Below are 24,927 nucleotides of genomic sequence, written 5' to 3' on the forward strand. Positions count from 1 at the left end.
TTGATACACATAAATCAAAATTGGATAGCTAGGAAAAAAGAATTATAAAATAAGGAACTCATACAAATTAAATCTATGATGGCAGAAATAGAAGTTTCAATCATAGGTATGAAAGATACAAAAGAAATTCTTCCAGAATAAAGAGCAAAAAGGCAGAGGCAGACAGAGCTGGAGAAGAAGAGAAAAAGAACTAATTCATGAGAGAGAATTCGCACAATTTGATTGTATCAGGAGAAGTGGAATATGATTATTAAGATTTCCAGATAATGAGAACTGAGGAAAATGGTAGGAGAAAATTATCAAAGGAAAAACCAAAAATGACTTTCCAGTGTTGAAGAAGTATGGTAGACTTCAATCTGAGAGGTCTGCTAAGGACCAGCAGGAGAAATGAAAAATCTGTCTGTTTGAATTTTATGCTAAAACAATCTTCATTCTTAGAAGAGAGAAGTCTTTTGATCTTGTTGCTATAGACATCCTTCTTCAAGTGGCTCAGAAGTCCTCTACATGGCATTAGTCATGAAAAACAAATATATACCCAGCACTCACTTAGCCTTGTAATATACAATATTAAGCTGGTCATATTAACATGAAGTGAAATGTTAGTCTCTCAGTCATCTTTGACTCTTTGTGACCCCGTGGACTGTATCCCGCCAGGCTCCTCTGTCTATAGAATTTCCTAGGCAAGAATATTGGAGAAGGCAATGGCAACCCACTCCAGTACTCTTGCCTGGAAAATCCCATGGACAGAGGAGACTGGTAGGCTGCAGTCCATGGAGTTGCTAGGAGTCGGACACGATTGAGTGACTTCACTTTCACTTTTCACTTTCATGCATTGGAGAAGGAAATGGCAACCCACTCCAGTGTTCTTGCCTGGAGAATCCCAGGGACGGGTGAGCCTGGTGGGCTGCCGTCAGGGGTCGCACAGAGTTGGACACGACTGAAGTGACTTAGCAGCAGCAGCAGCAGGCAAGAATATTGGAGTGGGTTGCCATTCCCTTCTCCAGGGGATCTTCCATACCCAGGGATTGAACCTGAGTCTCCAGCATTGCAGGTGGATTCTTCACCATCATATTAACGTAAATTTTGTTTATTGCAGTTCAAGTTTTAGAACCTCAAAAGCCTTAATTGTATCATATTGTGAATGGAATGTACATGGCAATAATATTGGCACAGTTGTAGTACAGGCCAAGCTCAAAGAATAAACCCCAATTTGTGAATAGGGTAGAGAGAAGATAGGGGTGCTAATATGCCCATATATATGCCTTATATACAGAAGTGTCAGGATACTGGCTGAAATGGAGGTATAGTATGATAGATAATCAATAGAAGAGCTAAAAATTAATACAGCAGTTAATTATTGGACTTACTGGGAGGTAGTGTGAGCAAAATCTTCCTCTAATAAAGCGGAGAATCAATAAAGAAGTCTTAAATTGGGAAAACAATAGCTTATTAATTAGAGTTATGGCAATTACCCCTAGAAAACCAAAATCCAAATTGTATTATATTGATTTCCCAAGAGAGTAAGACCAAGGACAGGGAGGAGTATGGAAGGGTACAACTTTTTTCTTAAGGCTCTTGGTTTTTTTTATCATGTACATGTATTACTTTCCTTTTTCTGAACATTAAAAAATATGAGTTCCTTTCTAACTTTCAGAGTTTCTGTTTGTAAAGATACAACCTAACAATAAGCCACATGAAATAGCTAATGTTTGTCTCATTTGGGTCTGCAAAAATGGAAAATTCATTTGGTTCAACCTAAATAGATTTCAGATTTTGGACTTCAACGTGGATATGCCTTAATATGAATATCCAGTACATGAACAAGCCAGTGACATTCTGGCAATTTGGAGATGTCTTAATTCATTACTCAACAACACCCTTCTTTCTAACCAACATTTCAAACCCTTTCAACTTACAGGGGGAAATTCAAATGGCACATCCTACAACCCTATACCCTGTATTTAAAGAACTTACTTTTTCTTCTAAACATGCACAAGTCACAACCCTGTATTTCAAACATCTGTCATTGTGAGTTTTACACTCTTCCTTGTACAACTGTTACCTGTGTACTTTGTGTCTCGTCTCCCTATTAGACTACAGCTCCTTTAGGGGAAATATTTGTGTTCTATTGGGAGAGACTGCCTGGTTTTGAAGACAGTTCTAACTTGCCTTGCCCACTTTCCAGCTGTAGGGCTTTGGGCAAATTGCTTAACATCTCCAAGACTTATTTCTCCCAACCTCCAAATGAAGAGAGTGATGTCTCTTCTTAGGTCCAGCAGGATGTCTGAATAAGCAATTGTATGCCCAAGGCTTGACATAACATCTTGTATGCAGCGGATGTACAATTAATGACCATCAGCCTGACTTCCTCTTGCCCTTATTCACCCTTGAACCTTCCCCAGCATCAAACACAATTCTTTACACACAGAAGCTTAAATGGTGAAATGAGGAAGAAAAAAAAAAAAAACGTATGGTGGAGTGAAAGATGCTGAAAGTATTGAAAAATCCTTTAAGGAAAACAAAATTAGCCCTACCTTTGAAAATACAAGTTTTCCAATAATCATATTGAAGAGGAAATAGCATAGTACTCTGTTCGGCATATTAGTTGTATAGTAACCAACCCATCCAGAGATGGAAAACATTTGGGATGCACCCAAAAATGTTGTCTGTGATCCTTTCCTTTTCATTCATCACATATCATGAGCTCTACTAATCATTGCCTTTCTGTGGAGTTGAGGCAGATCTACAGCCATCCTGGGAAGCTGGCAAGGAATGCCAGAACTCATGAAGTGCCCACTGGCTCCCACTGTTTCTTAGGCTAAGTGCTTGCCCCATTCTCTTGCGTTCAGACCTTTCCTGATGAAGAATAACTTGCTTTTCTAGAATTGGCTTAATGACTCCAAGGAACCTTTACTGAATGGCCCCACTTTCAGAACACTTGTTTGGCCCCTGTCATCTCTGTTTATCACATTCTGACCACATTATCATTATATCTGCATTTCTCTTACCTTTACTAGAGTATGTGCACAGAAAAGATAATCAATATATTTAAGCTCGGATAAACTGTTCACAATTCATACATAGAGTAGGAAGGCCACTGAATGCACACTGGTGTGTGTGTGTGTGTGTGTGTGTGTGTATGATATGTGAATTAACCCCACCAAAGATGAAACATGTCTTTCACAATGGAGCTTTCATTCAGAAGTACATTGGTAAAGGCCAACTAACCTGAAAAAGTCAGTTAGGAATATATAGTGGCTACCAGTTGAAATTATTGAAGAAAGGAAGGTTTCTGTTTGGAGAGCATAGAATGGAGGATCCCAAATTATAAAACAGACATCAGCATAGACCCCTCAAATGGAAGATAATGCACAGCTTGGGAGGGGGACGGAGGGCACTAAAGGGGTGTTTTCCATCCTCAGAAGCAGGTAGAGCATTAGGGCTTAGCGACACAGGGTTGGAGAAGTAGGCAGATAAGCCTGTCTGGCCCACCTGCCAGAATCTTGTACAATCACTCTGCATAATTATTCTTGAAAATACAAACATTGCTGGGGCTGACTGACAAGTATTGTTCCAGCAGGGAGGGCTGTCAGGGCAAATCAATCCAACTCTACCACATGCCAGAGTGTAGAACAGATATAATTTTGGCTGTTAGGGGCTGTCAAAGCGAAGGATGTGCCGTATGTGTATTTTGAAGTGTGGTGTTCCCTTTAGTCTAACAGCTTGAAAGATTTCTGGGGCTTTCCCCCTCTCTGGCTGTTTTCTACAAGAAGTTTTGAGTATTTTAATTTCAAATAACTCAAGTCTTTTATCTAATGTGAATTTCAGGTTAGACTAAACCCAATCTTACCTTTCCTCCCATAGCTGCTCTGCACACATTCAACACATGGTATTAAAATTTGATTTAGGAGGAAAAGGTCTTTTGCTGCCATTGGATGTCATAAGGGGTATCCAAGTAGGTACGTGGTGTACTCCCAGCAAGGCAAACTCACCTTATAAGAGTCTGTTTTGTCCATCACTAGACCCAGTGCAAGGCTTAGCCCTAAGGGTCCCACTGGGCCTCTTGGGAGTCCCTGAAAGTCCACTTCCTCCTTCAGTGGTCCAGCATCAAAGCTGAGGCCCTTAGAAGGTGATTCACTCAAAACCTTTCCTCTCTCGGAATTTTTCTGCTTCATCCATCTTATTGGATTCTCAGTGACTTCCCCAGTCATCTGTCCCTCTAGTTTTCTTTTCCTTCCTTCTCTCCTTTTTTCCCCCTTCCTTCCTATTTGTGGTACCTATTTAATTTCTTTCTACTATTCTCCTTGGGGCTTCCCAGGTGGCACTAGTGGTAAAGAACCTGCCTGCCAATGCAGGAGATGCAAGAGACAAGAGTTCGATCCCTGGGTTGAGAAAGTCCCCTGGAAATGAGGAAATGACAACCTATCCAGTATTCTTGCCTGGAGAATCCCATGGGCAGAAGGACCACAGTCCATGGGGCTGCGAAGAGTCAGACACAACTGAGTGACTGAGCATGCACATTCTCCTTAACTTACAAACACCCTCAAATCTCTCCCTCCTCAAAATCCCCCAGTACCCATCCCTGAGAGTTACCATGTCATCCCTAGATCCACCTGTCTGTCCCTGCCCCAACCCTCCACTTGTGCAGTCTCCACTCACCACCTCCACTTCCTAACCTCTCACTTACTCCCCAGCCCCAGAAGTCTGCCTTCTGCTCTCTTCAGGCTGATCCTTGGCCCTTTCTCCTGCCTCTCTCATTTGTCCACTTTGGTCTTGTTCTAAGGCTCCTTATTTTCTGTCTGTTCCTGAAAACATCAGGATTAGTCCTTGGTGACTTCATCTGTTCCCTTTGGGGTCACAGACTTGATCTCAGCCTCCCTGTGGTCTGTCATCCTGAGCTGTGTGCATTTCTTAGAGAGGAGACTGGAGAGGTAGGATAGATGAGTGGCTGGATGGAGCCCACCTTCCAGCTCAGCATGGGCCTCTGTGAGAGGCAGGTCTATAGTTACTTCTAAACTTGCCCCTCTGCCTTTAGTTCGACTACTGCCAGAATCATTTCTTCTTGTCACTTTTCTTCCATGCTCAAAAGTCTTCTAGATAGGACTTACATATAAAACAAATCCAAGGATTCACTGATTATGGAACATGAATGTGCTGAAGCAGACCTAAAATACTGTTCAATCTAAACTCTTTTATTTAAAGACAAGAAAATGAAGGCAAAAAGCAGTGAAGTCATTTGTCCAAGAGTCCGGACTTGTTAATAAGGACTTCAAGGTCCTGTGTGATCCGACCTCATCCTCCTTTTGCTACATATTGTCTGCTCCTTCTCTTTAGGAAAAAACAGGACAAATAACAACTTCTTAAATCCCACTGTGGGCTCTTTCCTCCTCCTCCTGCTTGCTTTTTCTCTTCCCTCTCCTTAAGTGCCCTCTTCTCTACCATTCCCATCTCTTGTTCAATCACTCATCTATTTTTGCATGTTCATGTTATTATTTATTCATAAAATAGTATTGATTGCCTAATATGTTCTAGGCCCAGCAGTGGGTGTGGAAAATTACATCTCTTCTTTCACCCCATCCCCAAAGCATTCCTGAGTAAGCCCATAGACATTGATTTTTATGCCATTATGATGATAAGCACTCTGGACTCCCTGTACAGTGTTTGACTGAGGGTGGTTTTTGTGTCATATGTTTTTTCCTTATTGAGCTCTTCCATAAGAAATATTTTTAGGATGCTCACTATTTACACTACAGGTGTTGTTAAGGACATTGATTTTCAATGTAAAATCCATTTGATGTATTCCTTTCAAAACTTAATTCCATGAAAAATCTTACTTAGAAATTTCTGTGCTCTTACTTATGAGTAGTCAAAATTTTATAAATTATTGTGTTTCCCTCTTGGCTTCTGCTGCCAGGAAACTCAGAGTCAAATTATGGCAATTTTAATAGCTATGTGGAACCTTAGAATCTGCACATTTGCATTTCTACTTATCTTGTTTTAGCCTTCTTTTCTGTTTTCTCTGACTTGAGTTCTTATTTAAGTTTTTCTTTTCCCTTACATGATCACATAAAGTACTTGAAATCGCTTTAGTCATGTCCAACTCTTTTGTGACCCCATGGACTGCAACCCGCCAGGCTCCTCTGTCTGTGGGATTCTCCAGGCAAGAATACTGGAGTAGATAGCCATGCCCTCTTCCAGGGAATCTTCCTGACCCAGGCATCGAACCCACATCTCTTATGTCTCCTGTGCCTCCAGGTGGGTTCTTTACCACTAGTGCCACCTGGGAAGCCCTAAGAATACTGGAGTGTATAGCCATTCCTTTATCCAGGGGATCTTCCTGACCCAAAGATCAACCCTTTGTCTCCTGCATTGCAGGCAAATTCTTTGCCATCTGAGCCACCAGCGAAGCCCAGGCTACAGTACATGCCTAATAAAGGTTTGTCGAACTAAAGTGATAAATGTAGATCCATGATTCCCTAGGTGGGCAAATTCAAGCTCACTTTCTCTTTCACCTTGTCTGTTGTAAGAAGGCCAAGGAAAGATAAAGTGTTGTAGTGGAAAGAATTTAAACTCTGCCTGTTACCAATTGTATAATACAAATTCAGTTCAATTCAGTTCAGTTCAGTTCAGTCGCTCAGTTGTGTCAGACTCTTTGCGACCCCATGGACTGCAGCACACCAGGCCTCCCTGTCCATCACCAACTCCGAGAGTTTACCCAAATTCATGTCCATTGAGTCAGTGATGCCATCCAACCATCTCATCCCTTGTTGTCCCCTTCTCCTCCTGCCTTCAATCTTTCCCGGCATTAGGGGTTTTCAAATGGGTTAACTCTTTGCATCAGGTGGCTAAAGTATTGGAGTTTCAGCTTCAGCATTAATTCAGACGAGTTATTTAGCACATGTGATCCCCTCCTCATTACTTTAATCTGAAAATGGAAATAAGGATACCCTACTAGATTGCTGTGAAGATTGATAACCCTTGTAAACCTCTCAGCACATTTCCAGGCCCTTAATAGCAATCAGCACATATTAGGGTCTCTCTCTTTCCTTCCTATTTCCTTGTTTCATTGGAAATTGCACTTGGAAAAGGATAAGTGGATTGCTCTATGACCACAAGTAAGTCAATTAATTGTAGTGTCATCTGTAAAATAAATGTGACTATTGACCTCATTCAGAGGGATATGAAAATTAATCGATGGTAATGCACATTGGGATTTTTTGCTGAAAATTGCTTAAGAATGGCTCAGTATTGTTTCATGTTTTATTTTATCATTAATGTTATTTATGAATATTTGGCTTTGTCTTGTCCTGGTGTGTTTTACATCTCTGGTCTTAATCACGTTTATTTTCACTATTATCCAAACTTATATCTTAATAATAAAAATATAGATGAAATTCAAAACCATAGTTCCCATCTTTCATATAAATTAACTTTTTCAAGGTGGATGATTTAACCTGTTTCAATATGCTCTTTATGATATAGACATTAAGATAGTTAGTAAATAATTTTTGTTACTTACATTTAAAATCAAGCTCAAGCATGTTTCATAGCTTTGGCATCCTACTTTATGCACTCATATTTTATGTTTATTGGCCATTTTGTAATGATATTCTTCATTATGAGATGCTTGATCCATTTCAGATGATAAACATGAATGTTTCAAGTATTTCTAGTTGAAAAGATAATTAACTGAATGATATACCTGTTTTCACTTTACTGGCAGGGAATGCTCACTGCATGCAATCTCAAATAGGGGCTTGTGTTACAGAGTCCAAGGTCACTCTCCTGAGAATTAGGGGATCTGAGTTCTAGCCTGGTCACTTTCTAGCTGTGTGGCCCTGGGAAAGTCACTTCACCTCTCTGAGACTCACTGGCCAACTGTCAAACATGAGGGAGTCGGGCTCAGTGATCTTCAACTTCTGTTTCCATCACAGCATCTGGTCCTCTGCACTGGAACTGCTGAGGCAGGCCATACATTTAGATTTGTAGGGAAACATAGAGATTCCTCCTAATACAGAACATTATTTTCTGGGATATATTATTTATACAGTCCTACTCACAAATATAAGATGTCTTTCCTTTTAACTGCAGAGTAGTTGGCATATATTAAAGATTCCATGAATGTCTCAATTTAAGGTCCATGTGATGAGCAGGAAATGTCCAGGGGGACAAGGTTCTCTGTGAAACTCTATTACTGAGGAAATGGGAGGATATGTTTCCTACTTCAACCTTAAATGGGTGGAGTGATATTTATTTATTTATTGTGTTAGTTTTAGATTTAGTAGTAATGAATATAGACCTGGGTTGAACTATAGCCTGCATGTATATATAGGATATTTACTTCTGGGAGAAATTGATACTAGGAATTTTATTTAAACCATCCGAAACTATAAGCATCTCCACCAACTACTGAAACTTCTTTGTGACAGAATGCATTTTTCAGTGGCTGTAATGTGATGCTAAAACAAAACTAGAAATCCACTCAGTTCTGGTACTTGGGAAACAAATGCCCAAGTGCATTGAATTTCCACCCTGGAAAATTCCATTAATGATAAAGATAGCCACAATATTTAGTCCCTCATCTCAATTATTACTTCTGGTCATCACTGTCCCCCTGATTCCATGAATGAAGTCGCTCAGTCGTGTCCGACTCTTTGTGACCCCCCTGGACTGTAGCCTACCAGGCTCCCCAGTCCATGGAATTTTCCAGGCAAGAGTACTGGAGTGGGTTGCCGTTTCCTTCTCCAGGGGATCTTCCCAACCCAGGAATTGAACCCGGGTCTCCTGCATTGCAGGCAGACACTTTATCATCAGAGCCACCTGATTCCATACAGTAGAGTTATTTGCACAATAATCTAATCACACCCTTTGTTTTGACTATATGAACATACATAGATCAGTCTGCAGACCACAGGAGTTTGGTGGTCTCTACACCACACACACACACCTCTTCTGGGTACTCCTATCTTTGCCAAGGTGAATTTTAAAAAGGTACTTTTTATATAAAAAAAAATTATTTAAAGAAATCAACTGTTGTCTTGATTTTTCCCCTTCGAATCTAAGAAGCTATTTATGGTAGAGTCTGGGCGTTTCATTTATTTATTTTTGTTAGTTATTCATATTGGGTTTGAAGTGGTTTTACTGGAGTCTCCAAAGTTAAAAGCAGAGCTTTGACTGACCTAAGAAATAAAGAATGTAAAAATTTTTAACATGCTTACCCGATAGCTTATTTATCATGGAATCTTTGCGCTTCCCTGGTGGCTCAGATGGTAAAGAATCCACCTACAGTGTAGGAGATTTGGGTTCAATCCCTGGGTTGGGAAGATCCCCTGGAGAAGGGAACAGTTACTTACTCCAATATTCTTTTTTTTTTTTAATTTTATTTTATTTTTAAACTTTACATAATTGTATTAGTTTTGCCAAATATCAAAATGAATCCGCCACAGGTATACATGTGTTCCCCATCCTGAACCCTCCTCCCTCCTCCCTCCCCATTCCATCCCTCTGGGTCGTCCCAGTGCACCAGTCCAGGTTCGATACACGATACTGGATGCTTGGGGCTGGTGCACTGGGACGATCCAATATTCTTGCCTAAAGAATTCCATGGACAGAGGAGCCTGGTGGGCTACAGTCCATAGTGTTGCAGAGAGTCAGGCACAACTGAGAGACTTTCACTTAGACTCACTTGGCCAAGGATACTTTGTATAAAATGAACCCAAATGTTCCTAGGACCCTTTAAGACAGTGTTATTCAAAGTGCCTGTCCACAGTGAGATTGTCTAGAATAGAAACCAGTGCATTGCTTTTTTCATTAAGAAAGTCTTGGGACTTCCCTGGTGGTCCAGTGATTAGGACTCCACACTTTAAGTTCGATCCCCAGCCAGGGAACTAAGATCCTGCATGTGTGCAGCTTGCCCCCCACCAAATAATGATAATAATAACATAAAATTTTAAAAAAGAAAGTCTTACTCCCAAGAAAAAGTCAGCTAAATGCCATGCAAACAGCCAAACCAAACTTCCCCAATGCCTTTCCTCTTAGCTGCATTGCTGAAAGACACAAGATAAATGGCAGCTGAGTGTTTGTACAACTTGGGCAAACTATTAATACTTCACCCGTCTGTGCCTACAGCTCTTAGAATGCTGGTACCAGGAGGTAGAGAGGGAAAATGTGAGCAAGGAGCTCAGTGAGTGAGTGGCGTAGCCAAGATGTCATAGTGAGGGGCCCAACGTGGTACAGGCTGATGGCTCCCTAAGACAGATGCTTTCAATTGGTTGGGGCTCTAGCAGGAGTTGGTGGGGTAAACGGGGGTGGGGTCATGGTCAGACATCATGCACAAAGGCCTTGATGTACCTGGGAGTGAAGGGTGAGGATGGCTTTCATTTGAGAGGGCTGGAGGGAGAAGTCATGGGTGTCCTCAGGCACGTTATGGTGGTGGTGTTTTAGTTGCTAAGTCTGACTGACCTAAGTAATAAAGAATGTAAAAATTTTTAACATGCTTACCCAATAGCTTATTTATCATGGAATCTTTGCGCTTCCCTGGTGGCTCAGATGGTAAAGAATCCACATGCAGTGCAGGAGATCTGGGTTCAATCCCTGGGTTGGGAAGATCCCCCGGAGAAGGGAACAGTTACCCACTCCAGTATTCTTGCCTAAAGAATTCCATGGACAGAGGAGCCTGGTGGGCTACAGTCCATAGTGTTGCAGAGAGTCAGGCACAACTGAGAGACTGTATCTGTATCTCACTCTTTTGCGACCCCATGGTACTATAGCCTGCTGGTCTCCTCTGTCCATGGGATTTCCCAGACAAGAATGCCTGAGTGGGCAGTCATTTCCTTCTCTAGGGTATCTTCCTGACTCAGGGATCAAATCTTCCTGACCTGCATCTCCTGCATTGGCAGGCATATTCTTTACTGCTGAGCCATCAGAGAAACCCATCCTCAGCAAAGCCAAGGTTTTATTGGAGCTGAGGAGGTAAAGAGAAGTTTAAGGAGAAATTTAGGGTACAGGGACCTACTGGATGATGGGCATTTCGCCCAGAAGAACTGATGGAAGGACTTGGGAGGGAGACGAAGGGGTTAGCATTGGCTCTGCTTGGGGCAATATGAGCAATTTGGCAGTTTGAGGCTGGATAAAGAGGGATGGTCTGAGAGGGTACCGAGGATTTCCTTTGGTGATTGAGGGAAACAGGCAATGAGGCAGTTTGGGATATGTTTCAATGCTCTCCTGGAGGAGAATGGAAAGAAATTCTTAGCTCAAGTGTGTGATAGCTTCAGACTAGTTGTTCTTCCTACTCCTGACATCTTGGAGAATTGAGCTTTTTTATTGCCTGCACATTCAATAGGATTGTTGTCAGTTAACTGAAATAATAAAACTGAACAGTATTTGTCTCTTGCTTCTATTATCATTTGGCACATTTTCCAACAAATATTTGGATAGCACCAGCTGTGTGCAGAGCACTATGAAACCCTGGCAGAAATGCAAATATAAACAAAAACTTGTTACCTGTGCCCCTCAGTGGCTTCCAGTCTTAGAAAAGAGGAATTCCTTCTATTTAGATGGAGTACATTGGCAAAAGGCCACTATTCATGTAATCTACTATATCCCAAACATAGCAAAGCAAATTAATGCAAAATAGCCCATTTCTTTAAAGATGTGTCTACTGCCTTCAAGGTCAGTGTGTAAAACTGGTCTCATCAATTTTAGCTTGGAAGATGATGAAGTTGTGGCTTTATCCATAGCTTTAGAAAATTGTTTCCCATCAACGTTTTTTACTGCTTGGAATGAAAGAGAGGGTGGGGGGGTGGGTAGGGATGGAGAGAGAGGGAGGAAAGGAAAAAAAGGAAAAGGAAGGAAAGAAGGAGAAAGAAAGGAGAGAGGGGAGGAAGGAGGCGAGAAAAGTGTAAATCAAATGCAAGAAAAAAAAGTTAAATACTAGCCTTGATCTGGTTAGAGTGTAAAGTAAATCAAGTGGCAATTTAATTCTCAATGAACATATGACAACCATGGAGTTAAATATTAGATTTAAATAGGGCAGCTAATTTTCTGCAAGAATTACATTCATCTCTTTATATGGGCACTCTTCCTAATGAACACATCTTCCCCTCTTAAATTCAGGCATTGCTGCTGGAGCATGAGAAATTAATATACATTCTTAGATTCATTAATAATGTTGCTCATAAAAGACCTTTTGATTTTTATCACCCTGAGTTCCCAGAGGCCCAAGGAAGCAGCCATAGCTCCAAACCACATGAATTATCAGGGGGAAAATCCTATTAAAGCAAAACCTTAATCACCACTTGCATTTTATATCAAGTTGTATCTAAGAAGAAACTGTATATATCATATCCATCAACCTAGCATGGGCAAATAAATGGTGTTACAGTCCTTCCACAGAATATTACAAAGTAAAAGCAAAAGAATTACTACTACTACTACACACAGTGTAATTCAGTCTCAAGAACAATGTTGAGAGATAGATGTAAGACAGAGAAGGATACATGTAATATGACTCCATTTATTAGCTTCAAAACAAGCAACAATCTCTCACTGGGGAGGTGTCAGTGGTAGCAAACCAACAAGGAAAATGATTAACACAAAATTCAGGATGGTGATTATCCCTGGGACGTGAGTAGGAAATGGGTACAATCCAGAAAGAACACAGTGGTGCTCCAAAAGCTCTAGTGATGTTCTGTTTCTTAATGGAATGGTAACTTCATGGGTATTCATGTTATTATCATTATTAAAACTGTAGAGATAAGCTTTGTATTTTCTTTGGAACTTTTGATAATTTGAACTGGCTGTTGAACTAAGTAGAAAGGAAGCTGGGAGGTTATTTTCACTTTTTACTCTCTTATTTACATACTTCCCTTTCTCTCATCACACTTAGCATGACTTACAACTGAAAAAGAACTTTAAGGCGCAGAAGAAAAGTTACAGACTCTGGGTTCAGACAAACCTGAGTTCACATCCCAATTCCTCCATTCCCACACTGTGAATCAGTGAAATTCCTGCAGACTCAGTTTTCCCATGTATAAAATGTAGGAAAGAATGCTTCTAAGAGTCCAATGAGAGAATATTCTTGACTGCACATTCCAAGCTCTAGAGGGACTTGCAGTCTCTTTTTTCAGTCTGCCACTCAGGGATGAGAAGTTCAGAAAAGCCTGGTGGCAGTGACCCAGTGGAAGCCCTGGGCTCAGGGATCCAACGCTTGATGTGCTGGGTGACGAGGCCCAAGCTCACACTGTGGAGTCCTCTATCCTCTGCAGTCTCTTTTCGGGCTTCTCCACCAGCTCTGTCCCGAGAATCATTCACTTGCCTCCCACTGTGCACTACTGGGCTCCCAAAGAACCACCCTGGGACTGCCTCCTGCCTCCTCCAGGAAGGTGATGGATGAGTGGCATGGGCTTGCTCAGCTCTGGATGAGAGGAATAAATAGTCCCCCTTCCCCTGATGCTTCTGTACATCCTGTCTCTTCTTGGCTTTGGACAGCCAAGGCTAGAACCCGCTCTTAGAAAGGAGCTAAGGAAACCAGCTTTTAGCACAATGGGCTAGACATTTCTAGTCTAAACGGAAAGAGTCACCAGAACTCAACCATGGAGCCCACCACGTGAGGAAGCAAAAAGTGAGGTGAGGAAACAGCCTTCTTCAGCAATGCACAGATCTTGCATTTTCCCTTCGTGTCCTCTGAGCCTGTCTCCCTCAATATTCTGAAGGGGCTTAACAAAGGCTTAGCGCTTCCTAGCTAGCTCTCTGCCTTGCCCACTAGACATAACTGATGAATATATGCAAAGCATCTGGCTTGTGAGAGACCTGCCACTCATATCCATCCCCTTCTCAATTCTCCCCTTTCTTGGTCCATAAAGCTCATGAATGATGTTTTGCAGCCAACAGCTAAGTGCTTCCTTTGGTTCTATCAGAAACAGTGATTCCATTCTGGAGAGCAAGCCTAAACCACCAACTGCCTGGAAGCCCTTTGGGTGGACCTTGAGGATGGATGCTGAGTTTATCCTCCAGTTTTCTATGTGCAGAGGAGAGACTTTAGGTCTGTGAGCTCAGGATGCAGCCTGCCGACTCCTGCCCTTTGCCTTCAGCTCTGGCTGCCTCGATTCCAATTTCCGTTCTGTCTTTGTCTTACAGTTGTTCAGCACATCAAGCGACACAACATTGTCTTGAAAAGGGAGCTAGGTGAAGGAGCCTTTGGAAAAGTTTTCCTTGCTGAATGCTATAACCTCTGTCCTGAGCAGGACAAGATCTTGGTGGCCGTGAAGGTAAGCGAACACTCCAGAATGTCTCGTTACCCATGGTCACTACTCACATGTGGAAGTGTTGCTTTATTTTATTTCATCGCAGTGACCATTTCAGGAGCAAAGTATATCTGCCATGGTGGATGTGTCCAAATTCCTTTAAGTGATGGACAGTGGGAAGGATGTTTGGGGCACAGGGACAATGGGTTCTGCTCAGGAACATCTTTCCAGCCTGCAGGCTGTGGGTATCTCTGAGCTACTCTCCCCAGTCAGTGTTAACTGAACTCTGGACAGAAGTCAGTGGGGTCAAACACAATCCAACCCACCAAACCTGGAGACTTCGCTTTCTCCTCAGATTGCCCGGAGTGTGTCCAAGTTCAGCTGGCACTTGTCTCATGTTCAGAAGACCTGGAAAGGACACTGTGGCCTTCACTTCCCTCTCTCAGCCTCACTTCTGCTGAGATGTTTCATTATCCTTTTTTGTCCCTTCCAAATATTTCCAAGGCCCCAGACATGGCATCTGGAAGGGGAACATCTCTGGGGGATGGATCTTACCGCCCTAGGAGACACGAGATTTTATTGAAATACAGAAGTCTGAAAGTCTTTTGTCATAACCATTTCTCCATAAACTCTAAAAAGGAGACCTGAGGAATCCCCTGGCAGTCCATTTGTTGTAAAGCTCCATGCTTCCACTGCAGACGATGCAGGTTTGATCCCTGGTCAGGGAACTAAGATCACACATGCCGCATGGCATGGAAAATAAAAATAAAATAATAAATGCATATATGTTAAATTACAGTAATTCTTTTAAAGGAGACCTCATCTTCAATATGGAGAAGGAAATGGCAACCCATTCCAGTACTCTTGCCTGGAAAATCCCATGGACGGAGGAACCTGGTGGCTGCAGTCCATGGGGTCGTGAAGAGTCTGACACGACTGAGCGACTTCACTTTCACTTTTCACTTTCATGCATTGGAGAAGGAAATGGCAACCCACTCCAGTGTTCTTGCCTGGAGAATCCCAGGGACAGAGGAGCCTGGTGGGCTGCTATCTATGGGGTCGCACAGGGTCGGACACAACTGAAGCAACTTAGCAGCAGCAGCATCTTCAATAAAATTGTAAAGTAATTAGCCTCCAATTAAAATAAATAAATTTATATTAAAAAATAAAAATAGATAAACATTATTGAAAGGGCTAAAATTTCCACTGGGCCCTCTAAATCACAAGGATCAACACAAATAGCACAAAAAACTTCAGCATATCTTTTACATATGCACTGTCAAAATGTTTTAAAAAAATCACCAAGGTACAATTTATGTAAAACACTTAAGAGAGGCATATGTATATAAAATGAATTAAGGGCCAAATGAATAAGTACGTGGCTAATGTAATAAAATGTAACTTCTTGACCTAACGTAAAATGATTGAGTTTTGGTTTTTATTTGTTCGTTTGGCCAAACACAAAATATTTATACAAATGGCATTTATTTCCTCATTATCACCAGGACAAGTTTCTTTGTGAGTTGATGGATGTGTTTTATTTATTTATTTATTTTTCTGGTCTTTTAATGCCTTAACTTTTATTCATTTTTAATTGGAGGATAATTGCTTTACAGAGTTGTGTTGGTTTCTGCTGTACAACTTCGTGAATCAGCCATAAGTATATATATGTTCCCTCCCTCTTGAACCTTTCTCCCAACCCCACCCCAGCCCAGCCCTCTAGGTTGCCACAGTGCACTGAGCTGAGTCGCCTGTGTTATACAGCAACTTACCACTAGTTGAATGTTGTCCTGGTTATAATGAGGAAATAAATGCCATTTTACACATGGTACTGTGTATGTTTCAGCGCTACTCTCTGAAGTTGTCTCACCCTCTCCTTCCCTCATTGTGTCCACAAGTCTGTTTTCTATGTCTTCTTCTCTATACCTGCCCTGCAAATTGAACTGAGGTGGATGAACCTCAGTTCATCCTATTATACAGAGTAAAATAAGTCTGAAAGACAAAAACAAATATTGTATATTGACACATATATAAGGGAATCTAGAAAAATGGTACTGAGGAACTTTTCAGTTTTTAAAAGATATATATTCCATTACTGTTGTACTTAGCCTTAAAAAACTTTAAAATATGCGTAATGGGTAACCGAGGAGAGAAATAAAATGATTCTTGAACTTTCCCAACCTGCAGACTAAACACAGTTTCTGTTACAGTTCATCCTAATGAAACACCATGCATCTGCTTTCCTTGCCATCAAAAGTGACTAAGCCGAGTGGCTCAGATACACTTAAACTCTCAGGAAAGGCTCCTAAAAAGCTCTACTTTGGGATGAATAAAGGACAGGCCTTTCTAGGGATGAGAAATGTAATATCTATGAAATAAACATCATCTCACTAAGATAGGCAAGTGGAGGGGGTAGTGAGACAGAGGAGAGAAGCAGGGAAGGGAGATGTGGGAGAGAATCAAGGTCAAGCGGGGTGAGTGGAGTGAAAGGAGAATCCTGCAGGGACCCTGAGGATGTTTAATTCCTGCTGCTGAGATGGCTTCCTCTTTTCTTTCATTTACTCAAAAAGTTTGTTATTTTTTTTAAAGCACAAAATGTTCAGAACATTTGGCAGTGTTATATCTGCAGTCTTCACTTTCTTCTGCTGTTATCTTTTTTCCCCCCTTTGGAAAAATGGGACCAAAAGGTGCCTCTATTTTTGGAGATTGAGAACCCGATACAAGGATAGAGCTGGAAGACATTCTGGGAACATGTAACCCCAATCTCGCATGTGTCATAGACAAGGACAATGAGGACCCTGGGGCCAAGGTCTGGGCCATGTTTCCTGCTGATGTTTGGAGGCCATCCAGGAATCTGTTCATTTCATGAGGTCACAAGGTGAAAGCTTTGAATGTGAGAAAATCGTAGGAGATGAGGGAAACCTAGAGGATAGTGTAGGAATAGCTGAGAGGCCTCAGCTCGGTAGTGTGTGCTCAGTTGCTTCAGTCATGTCCGACTCTTTGCGACCCCATGGACTGTAGCCTGCCAGGCTCCTCTGTCCATGGCATTCTCTAGGGAAGAATACTGGAGTGGGTTGCCATGCCCTCCTCCAGGGGATCTTCCCAACCCAGGAATCAAACCGACATGTCTTATGTCTCCTGCATTGGCAGGTGGGTTCTTTACCACTAGTGCCACGTGGAAAGCCCTCAGCTTGATAGAAATAGACTCAGAATTTCTCAGCGGGTATTGCCTTTCACGTTCCTGTTATTTCTAATTCTGTGCTTGCTCCTCTTCTTGCAGTGTCCTTAAGGAGCCAGCGCTACACAGCTAAATCCAGGGCACCTTTAACTCAGACATCACTTTTCCTTCCAAACTCATGCTAAACAGGATTTCAGAGCTTGATCTAGTAAAGATAAAGGATTAGCCGGTGTCAGCAATGTTCAGCCAGTGGTCCTTCCCACAGCATGCTTCCCATCACTACTGTTGGTGCTGCTGCTGCTGCTAAGTCGCTTCAGTCGTGTCCAACTCTGTGCGATCCCCATAGACGGCAGCCCACTAGGCTCCCCTATCCCTGGGATTCTCCAGGCAAGAACACTGGAGTGGTTGCCATTTCCTTCTCCAATGCATGAAAGTGAAGAGTGAAAGTGAAGTCGCTCAGTCATGTCCGACTCTTCGCGACCCCATGGACTACAGCCTTTCTTTAAATCCCAATCACAGCCCTCATCCCATGTTCAATCCAGACCCAGGCCCCAGTCCCCATGAACCTCCTGGCTTTGCCAAATAATTGTTTGCAGATTAACAACCCACGATGAGTGTTTGCTCTTTAATCAAAACTGCTGAAAAAGAAAACAAAGAAAATTTGTCCCTTTATCTCAAGTAGTGAGAACAAAATACCTACAGCTTAAAAAGTCATTTCAACTTCAAGGTCATACACCAAAGAAATCTCATCTCCCTGACCTCAAAGGTGGCCTTTTGTGGAAATCAGAGGCTTTGCTTACCTTGGCCAGAATGATTTCAAGCTTCAGCAGGGCAGGGGCCCATTTTAACTGTCTGAGATCCAGAGGCTACAGCTACGCAAGAAACAAGTCCGATTTTTCATGGGCTCTGGGATGAATGGGATCAGAATAACACATGGAGCTGCCTCTTGCCAGCCTTACTGGCTCCTTTTTAGGCATGTGGGCCCATTGTAAGTATATTCAAAGACTATCTGATAAGTCTGGGAGGAAAATGTCTCTGGTGCCTTCCTGACCACAATAAGGGAATTTTTTTTAAAAGGAACTGAATGTGGCCTCCAGGGCCTCCATAGCCTGTCACCTCTGAGGAGTGGCTGCCGGGGCTGCTTCTCTTCCATTGGAGGCACCCAGGGATGTTTGACAGTCTTTCTGCCCGTTGCCTAGCAACCCCTGCAGCATTGATTATGCATGCTAAGAAATAGCAGCTATTGTCCTCTTTCCTTCTCTAGAAGGAGCTGACTGATTTGAAATCCAAGGTTTTGCATTCAGACTGACAGATGTCAGGTTCCTGTAAATTTTGACGCTGCTTTTTCCAAATGACTAAAGAGCTTGAGGAATCCGCAGAAGTCAGTTTAAGATGTGAGTTAGCCTAGGCTTGTGCAGACCCCTCAAGGGTTCAGGGCCTGAGCCAGCCTTTCCCATTAGAGTATCTGCTTGTTTGGATCCAGTTGGATTGCCCTTTTCTTGATATTTTTGGATGACCTTTGTTTCTTAGTGAAATGGATTTGTGCCTTCCCACTGAAAGACAACTGGAGAACCCATAGAGAAAATGAGATGCATAGAAACGAGTCTTTGATCAAAATAATTCCTTTATCTTTAAGTAACTCAATTGCCAAGGAAACACTTCATTGCAGTTTCTCTGCATTAGCTGTGGATGCATTAACTATTTTTGGCTCCATCCAATTTGCTTTTCATTAGCTACAATTCCTACAACATTTCCTTGTGCTGTGAATGCACACTAATTTTCATTTTTTTAAATATAGCCACAAGTGGGCTTTGTAGGATTCATGGTCTCTCTTCTCCCTCTCCACTAACTCAGGTGTATTCCTAGAAACATAAAGTGCTGAACACAAGAGAGGCCTTAGGAATCATATCTATAACCCACGTCTCGTGTTTTATAGATGACAAATCCAGAGAAGCTGAGTGACTTCCTTGAGGTGTGAGTTAAAACGAGTCATAGATGCTGTACAAGAAGACTTGGCAAGGTGCGAAATAGTGATGTCTGAGCTCAGCAGGCACTTTCTTTAGTATCTAATGAAGGGCTTTTTCTTTTCATATTGCTAAATATTTGCTTGTCAACAACAGAGGAAATGATGCAAGGGCTTTGGCAAAGTTGACTGATACACCCTGTGGTACGTTACCACGAGCCAGCTCACGTAGCATCTAACACTCCATGGCCATGTCCGTGCCTGGGGGGCCCAGCCCAACATAAGAGCCATACAGCTCCCTTCACCCATCAGCTCTCATCTCAAGTTACCCCTTCAAGGAAACTTCCCCTTGCTACTCCCTGGTCTAGGTCAGACCTCCCAGTTCCATGTTATTAAGGCATCTGTACTTGTCCTTGAGAGCATTTGTTAAGGCTGTTAATCAGTACATGTATTTGTGGGTATATTTAATCAACAACATTTGTCTATCTTCTCCGGTAGAGTGGCATATTCTTGAGGGTAGGAATCATGCCTTTTAGCACATTGCCTAGTATGTAGTGGCAGGCAATAAATGCTTGTTGGATGGATGGATGGCCTATTGAAAAAGAGCCTTTTGAAAAGGTAAAGAGTTGGCAGTTGGCACTTCCAAGTAAGGAAATGATTTGATCAGCTATTTATATGTGTGTATAGTATATGTGTGTGTGTGTGTGTGTGTGTATATATATATATATATATATATATATATATATATGGTGTAATCTAATGAGAAATCATTTTAGAAATAACTGAATCACTATGCAGAAATATAGAGCTATTATTGAAATTCTTTAGTTTAACTCATACTTTTTTTGCCAATGAGGAAGCAGAAGAGGGGCCCAGAGAAGATAAATGATCATTCCAAAGTCACATAGCTTGAACAAGATCACTCAATGTCAGACCAAGGACTAAAACTCTGACCTCCACATCAGCCCAAGGCTCAGTGCATCATATTTTAGTGTACTGAATCCTACACATGCCCTATAAACCAAATTGAGGAAATTCAACATGATGTATGAGGTAATACAAAGGAGTGGGTAGTTTTGCTCAATTGTGTATGATGATAAGAGAGATATTCTTGTTTTCCCAAGTAGAAATGCAATTCAAGGAAATAGGTGGAAATAAAGAAAATTCCAGAGTGAGTGCTTTGGCCTCATGAGGGGGTGCAAGCAAAACATCTCAATCAGCTTTGATAATAAGAGCAGTATAATGTTCATTGGAAACCCAACTCAAGCTGGTTTAAGCAGAAAGGGAATTTATTTGCTCAAACTACTGGGAAACCTTGCTGTTGGTGCTCTAGCTTCAGGCATAGCTAGCTCCTGGCATCAGCAATTCCCTCTCTCTCTCTCTTTCTCTCTCTCCGTCTCTTGGCTTTGCTTTCTTCCATGCTGAATGCATTCTTGGGCAGGTTCTCCCCACACTATGGTAAAGATTCAGCAACAACTTCTCTGGGTTTACATGCAGCCATCCTAGCAACCCTGGAGAAGGCAATGGCACCCCACTCCAGTACTCTTGCCTGGAAAATCCCATGGACAGAGGAGCCTGGTGGGCTGCAGTCCATGGGGTCGCTAAGAGTTGGACACGACTCAGCGACTTCACTTTAACTTTTCACTTTCACGCATTGGAGAAGGAAATCGCAACCCACTCTAGTGTTCTTGCTTGGAGAATCCCAGGGACGGGGGAGCCTGGTGGGCTGCCGTTTATGGGGTCGCACAGAGTTGGACACAACTGAAGTGACTAAGCAGCAGCAGCAGCAGCATCCTAGCAAACCAAAAGAGAACTCCTCTTTCCCAACAATTATGCACAAGTCGAAGGGCCAACTCCTATTGGTTTATCTTGAGTTGTTTCGCCAGGCCCTCCAGCCAAGGGAATAGAATGTTCTGATTATCCAGGCCTGGGTCACATGCCTATCCCTGCAAATGGAAGATGAGGTCAGCTCTCCTCACACATGTTGACCAAATGTAGGGAGGCGTTTGTTCCCTGTAAGAATGTTAAAGCTGCTAAGTGAGAAGACAGAGAAAAGAGATCTGACAGGAAAAACTGAAAGATGACCAACTTAAATAGGACTTGCAGGACCTCACTGTGAGTAGAACAGTTGGGATCTAGAAGCTCACTAGGATGTGAACTGGCCCTTAGGGCAGTCCCTTTGTTATCCTTGCAGGAGGCACTAGGTCTCTCCTCCAGGCCTCCCTGCTGGCATAGCACAGCTGTATCACCCCTCTCTGCTCCCTGGCTTAGGCTGCTGCCTTCTGCCAGCTGCTGCTCCCATGGTATCTATAACTCACCTTCAGATTCCTTAACAAGGAAATACCATGTGTCCAGTTATTCCACTCAGTGTTCCTGCCAGGCACCTGCCTGCAGTCCCAGAATCCAGTGTGGTCACATGACACAGATGAGACCACTTATAGGCCAGAAGCAACTAAAGCCAGTGGTCTTAAAATATTTGTAAGTGGAAGAGCTTGAAAAGAACCGCTTTCCAGGAACCACCAGTTCTGGAACAGGGAAACAATCTTTAGATAACAAAGAGTGTCAAGAGTTCATGAATTCAAGTACTTTATCCACACAAGTTTATTTCTAAACCAGATGGCTATTTTCTTTCTCCCTTCTTCTCTTCCTTCCTTCCTTTCCTCCTTCTTGTCTTTCTTCTTTCCTTCCTTCTTTTTAATTTTTAAGAAGAGTCATCCTTCTAGTCTCACATCTTGATTACTTGTAAAGTCTCTCACCCATTCCTCCCTCTTCCTTTGCCTCTCTCCTCTTCTTAATTTACTTTAGTATGTAAAATTCCTTTCCCACAAATAGAAATTGATGACAAGATTAATGTAGTTAAGAGAATATTTGTCAGTGTTGCCCTTAAAAGATAGTTTATATTCCTTAACAGAATATAATGTTGCAGAAAATACTATCAATTCCATCTTTATAAGTTTCTGGTAACAAATTGTAAAACTTTTAATAGTGGCTTGCTAAAAGACTTAATCATCTTATTGTCTGGACATTGCTAAATAGATCTCTATCTTCTTGTAGTGGGAGTGCATTCTTTCTTGGTGAGTGCATGTGTATATATGTGCTCGTGTATGTGTGTGTGTGTGTGCACACTCACATGTGCTGTAAGATGGGCAGCAACATTTCCCGTGTCAGAATCCCTCTTGTACTGGAGTCACTTGGGCCCCAGTTATTAAGTTGCTCCATCAATGTCCCGTCCCCAGTAACTTCAACTTTTAACCTTTGATGGGAGATCTGTTTTTTGTCTCGTTAATTTGTCTCCTTAACCCTTTTTTTCTTGGCTTTTCTCCAATTTACATACATCTTTTCAGAAATGCTGAAACCAAGCAGTACATTCCACTCTACTGAGGGCTCATCTGATACCAAACATAGCTGGGGTATTCATTTTACTCCTTTGCATCTCTGGAAAATATGCATCGTGGTAGATGGGCTGCTTTTTAATTGACTTTAACATGACAGCCCAACTCAGAGTCAAATCAGGGTCTACAGTGATCCATCAGCTCTTCTATCCAGTGGAATTATCTCAGTCAATTGAATGCTGGTGTATTTAAAGCCTGTAAGTATCTTGCAATTGTCCATATTGGAGGCCAACTTCTGATTCATTCTTTTGAGTCAATATTTCTCTAATATGACAGTTGCTGTGAATTAGTTTCCTGTCTTTCAAAGATTAGCATTTGTAATATGCAACTTGATATAATATACACACACAAACCATCAATCTTATTCCCCAAATTCTCTAAGTACTTAAAGTATGTGAATTAGAAATTAACCTCATGATTCCCATTAGATGTTTGAATTGTTAGAGTTGGAACCATGAGAGCATGGTTTTGAAAATAAACATAGCAGCAATCAACACCCTGGCTATGAATCTTATATTTGAGACTGCCACTTGGTATATATTTAAAATCCTTGCAAGGGCCAGTCCCATATCATTGAGCTGATATACACAGAGTGTTGGTTTCTAGTACAGTGAGCACTATCTGGGGGTGTGTGTGAGCATTATTGTTTTTATTCAGTCATCTAATTAGCTTTTACATTTCTAGGAATGTTAGGAGGGTAGTTACTACACTCTTCTTAGTTTCTAACATTTTATTTCTATCAAGCTCTTTCTGTCTCTGAATTTATTAAAATATACTCCTCAAAATTTCACTTTTGTAAGAATTGATTAGAAGCTTCATCTACTTTTCTTCAGAGATGACCCTATAAGTTAGAAGAATCATAGTCTTGTGGCTATTGTTGTTGCTCAGTTGTGTCCAACTCTTTGTGACCCGTGGATTGCAGCATGTCAGGCTTCCCTGTCCTTCACCATCTCTTTCCAAATACTTGAGTAATCATTGCCTGTAAGGAACCTTATGAGGAGGGTGTCTGTCTTAACGCTATTTCAATTTAGCATTGAAAGTGAAGTCAAAGTGAAGTCGTTGTTCAGTCGTGTCCAACTCTTTGCGATCCCATGGACTGTAGTCTACCAGGCTTCTCTGTCCATGGGATTTTCCAGGCAAGAGTACTGGAGTGGGTTGCCATTTCCTTCTTCAGGGGATCCTCCTGACCCGGGGATCGAACCCAGGTCTCCTGCATTGCAGGTAGACGCTTTACCCTCTGAGCCACCAGGGAAGCCCCTGGTGGCTTATTATCAGTTTAGCATTATTTTCCCCCAAAGCAGATTGGCTCATTAATAGCCTACTAAGGCGGATTTTATAGAATGGATCTGTCCAGTAGAAGTACAATGTGAGTCACAAAGCAAACCACGAACCATTTGTGTTTTAAAATTTCCTAGTCTGCACATTAAAAAGTGTAAACATGCAGATGAAACTAATTTTATTAATGTATTTTACTTAACTCAATCTACCTAAAATATGTTCAACATACTGTTAATCTAAAAATATTAATGAGATATTTTATGCATACCAAGTTTTCAAAATCTGAAACCTGTATTTTACACTTGCAGCAGCACATCTGAGTTTGGACCAGCTATATTTCAAATTATCACTGGCCACATGTAGCTGCTGGCTACCATTTTGGACAGTGCAGATCTGGAAGATATCAGAAGAGTAAACAGTCTCAGTGAGAAACAGATCTTGACCCAGAAACACTTAGGCATGTTGGCCACAATTCTCACAGATATTTGTTGCCTTGTAGGAGAGTTTACTCATTGCCTTTTATGCTTTAAGCACAGTGGTATGCATAGAGGATAATAAGGTTTTGCCATAATAATCTCTTTTTTTATCTTTCACCTTAACTCTGTTTCTCTGCTCTCTAAAATGTATGAGTTAAAAAAAACTCGGCAGCCTTCAGAATGGGAGAAAATAATAGCAAATGAAGCAACTGACAAACAACTAATCTCAAAAATATACAAGCAACTCCTACAGCTCAATTCCAGAAAAATAAATGACCCAATCAAAAAATGGGCCAAAGAACTAAATAGACATTTCTCCAAAGAAGACATACAGATGGCTAACAAACACATGAAAAGATGCTCAACATCACTCATTATCAGAGAAATGCAAATCAAA

The 24,927-nt window shown here is 41.7% G+C and overlaps 1 protein-coding gene across 1 annotated transcript in view; it reads left to right on the plus strand.

Moving 5' to 3' along the window:
- Positions 1-24,927, plus strand: part of NTRK2 (neurotrophic receptor tyrosine kinase 2) — a 393,934-nt gene that overhangs the window by 280,102 nt on the left and 88,905 nt on the right. Inside the window, exon 13 of the mRNA XM_055578955.1 lies at positions 14,137-14,267. Within this exon, the coding sequence (XP_055434930.1) occupies positions 14,137-14,267 (131 nt within the window). The remainder of the gene's footprint in view (positions 1-14,136; positions 14,268-24,927) is intronic.

This window comes from Bubalus kerabau, chromosome 4 (genome assembly GCF_029407905.1).
Source record: "Bubalus kerabau isolate K-KA32 ecotype Philippines breed swamp buffalo chromosome 4, PCC_UOA_SB_1v2, whole genome shotgun sequence".
In the NCBI taxonomy this organism is placed as follows: Eukaryota; Metazoa; Chordata; class Mammalia; order Artiodactyla; family Bovidae; genus Bubalus; species Bubalus kerabau.